This window comes from Sapajus apella, unplaced genomic scaffold (assembly GCF_009761245.1).
Source record: "Sapajus apella isolate SASKATOON/1434 unplaced genomic scaffold, GSC_monkey_1.0 scaffold10, whole genome shotgun sequence".
In the NCBI taxonomy this organism is placed as follows: domain Eukaryota; kingdom Metazoa; phylum Chordata; class Mammalia; order Primates; family Cebidae; genus Sapajus; species Sapajus apella.
Window position 1 is genome coordinate 37,092,390 of NW_022436950.1, and position 2,592 is coordinate 37,094,981.

General features: G+C 50.7%; 1 protein-coding gene across 3 annotated transcripts in view; it reads right to left on the reverse strand.

Annotated features, from left to right (window-relative positions):
• Positions 1 to 794, reverse strand: part of NOP58 (NOP58 ribonucleoprotein) — a 49,215-nt gene extending 48,421 nt beyond the window's left edge. For 2 of the 3 annotated variants that reach the window (XM_032278634.1, XM_032278635.1), the window contains exon 1: positions 529 to 792. Coding sequence is in view for 1 of the 3 variants with exons in the window: in XM_032278633.1 (XP_032134524.1) it covers positions 529 to 573 (45 nt within the window). In the remaining 2 variants the exon portion in view is untranslated. Of the gene's footprint in view, positions 1 to 528 lie in introns of all 3 variants that reach the window. The other variant, XM_032278633.1, reaches the window with a different exon arrangement.
• Positions 795 to 2,592: the final 1,798 nt, after the last annotated feature.

The following is a 2,592-nucleotide window of genomic DNA, read 5'->3' on the forward strand; positions in this document are numbered from 1 at the left end:
CCAGGCGCTAGGCTGGAGTGCAGTGGCACAATCTCGGCTCACTGCAACCTCCGCCTCCCAGGTTCAAGCGATTCTCCTGCCTCAGCCTCCCGAGTAGCTGGGACTACAGGTGCACGCCACCGCGCCCAACTAGTTTTTGTATTTTTAGTAGAGACGGCGTTTCACCATGTTGGCCAGGATGGTCTCGATCTCTTGACCTCGTGATCCGCCTGCCTCGGCCTCCCAAAGTGCTGGGATTACAGGCTTGAGCCACCGCGCCCGGCAACTTGTTAAACTCTTAACACGCCTCCTACCCACCTCTTCAACCGGAGGAAATAAAAACCTCTAACGCAGAACGTCTCCTCAAACGTTGGGGCCACGTGTTATCTGTAACATGGTTCTCAGGTGTAAAAGCCTCCTCCCTTCTACCAGAACCCGGGCGATACCAGGTACCCACGCTACCCTGAGTAGTTCTGTGCTTAAGTCTTTCCCTCTCCTCGTCTGTGCAGTACCGGCCTTCCCCCTTTAACGGCTCGCTCTCCCACCTACCTTAAAGATGGCGTAGCCAACGGACGTTTCAAACAGAACCAACATGGTGAGCCCGGGTCAGGGCGCGGCGCGGCCCGCCACGAGCTGTGACCTCAGTTCAAAAACGCCGACTATGCGGCTCCAACAGGTCCGCTAGGCCGCGGTGCGCAAAGCACAAATGTGCTGGCCTTCCTGCAGAAAATCAGAACACGTTGCCTAAACCTTCCAAGCCAGACTGCGCGGAGAACGCTAGTACGCGCTTCTCCTTCTCTAAGGATTCTGGGATAGCGACGTCACTTCCGCAGAAGACTGCCGCAAACCGTGCCGTCACTTCCAGAATGTTCCCGCCACAGCGGGCGGAGGTGGGCCGGGAAAGTTTGTATCGCGAGATCTAAGGCCTGAACAGAGCCTTTGCGTTTTTGTTTTGTTTTGTTTTGTTTTGTTTTTCTAGAGGGAGCGTTGCTGTCTTCCAGGCTGGAGTGCAGTGGCGCGATGACGGCCCACTGCAACCCCTAACTCCCAAGTTCAACTGATCCTCCCACCTCAGCCTCCCAAGCAGCTTGGACTAAAGGCCTGTACCACCACACTCAGCTAATTTTTTTGTAGAAACGCAGTTTTGCCGTGTTGCCCAGGCTGGTTTCGGACTCCTGATCTCAAGGGATCCTCCCACCTCAGCCCCCCAAAGTGTTGGCATTTCAGGCGTGAGCCACCGCGCCCAGCCACCGCCAGAGATTTAAAGGGGAAAAAAAGTTATTATTTTGTTAACCCTTCATGAATTATATATTTACTTTGACAGAAACGCGGAGCTATCTTCGTCCCTGTCTGCCTCAGGCATCTGGAATTTGAAATGCCGGCTAGTGTCCATAGACGTTACCCCCTTTCAAGCCGTGCCTTGAACCGAAGGCCTCGGAATGACACCATCACTGTCACTGTATTTGCAAGTATTCCTGGCGGTTCTTTCTGGCCAAATTGATTATTAGCACAGATTTATCTCAATAAGCCTCTCCCATTTTATTTGTTAAAATGACCCCAGGGTATGAATTTAGGCTGTCTTCTTGGTTTAGTGTAATTTGCTTATATAGAGGCTTTGCGGTCCCAGGGACTGGGATTAAATACCCCAGTTCTTTCACAAGTCTGCTAACAACAGGAGTAAAATTTCCTCACTTTCCAGGCCCTATATGCACATTGTTCTTAATCATTAAATTGCAACCTGCTCAAGATTATGGAACATTAGAGGCCGCGCGAGGTGGCTCAAGCCTGTAATCCCAGCACTTTGGGAGGCTGAGGCGGGTGGATTACCTGAGGTCAGGAGTTCGAGACCAGTCTGACCAACATGGTGAGACCCAGTGTCTAAAAATAAAAATAAATTTTAATTTAAAAAAAGATTCTGGAACATTAAATAAGTAGCAACCTGGGATCAAGAGGACAGAAAATCCTGGGTTGAATAACAGAAAGTCACGGGACAGAGGAATCCAGAGTGCAGTGGCTCGATCTTCGCTCACTGCAGGCTCCGCCTCCTTGGCTTAAGCGATTCTCATGCCTCAGCCTCCCCACAGTAGCTGGAATTACAGATGCATGCCACCATGCCCGGGTAATTTTTGTATTTTTAGTAGAGACAGGGCTTCCCCATCTTGGCCAGGCTTGCAAACTCCTGACTTCAGGTGATCCGCCCACCTCAGCCTCCCAAAGTGCTGGGATTACAGGCATGAGCTACCATGCCTGGCCTAGGGTGAATTCAAGAGTGTAATTGGCCAAGTGCAGTGGTTCACACCTGCTATAATCCTGCCGTTGGACTCCAGCCTGGGCTGCTAAGCAAGACCCTGAAAAAAAAAAAAAAAAAAAAAAAAAAAAAATGCGTGGTTGATTATAGTTATAGCTATAATCCAGTGTGGTCAGGGAGACAAGAGAGACCCAAATTACTTGATTGGGAGAGGGGCGTGGGTGGGTGGATGAGAGAGAAACACCATGTCTGTTTATAGTGGTGTGTGTGTGTGTGTGCGTGCGTGCGTGCGTGCGTGCGTGTGTGTGTGTGTTTTGAGGCAGAGTTTCACTCTTGTTGCCCAGGCTGGAGTGCAATGGTGTGAT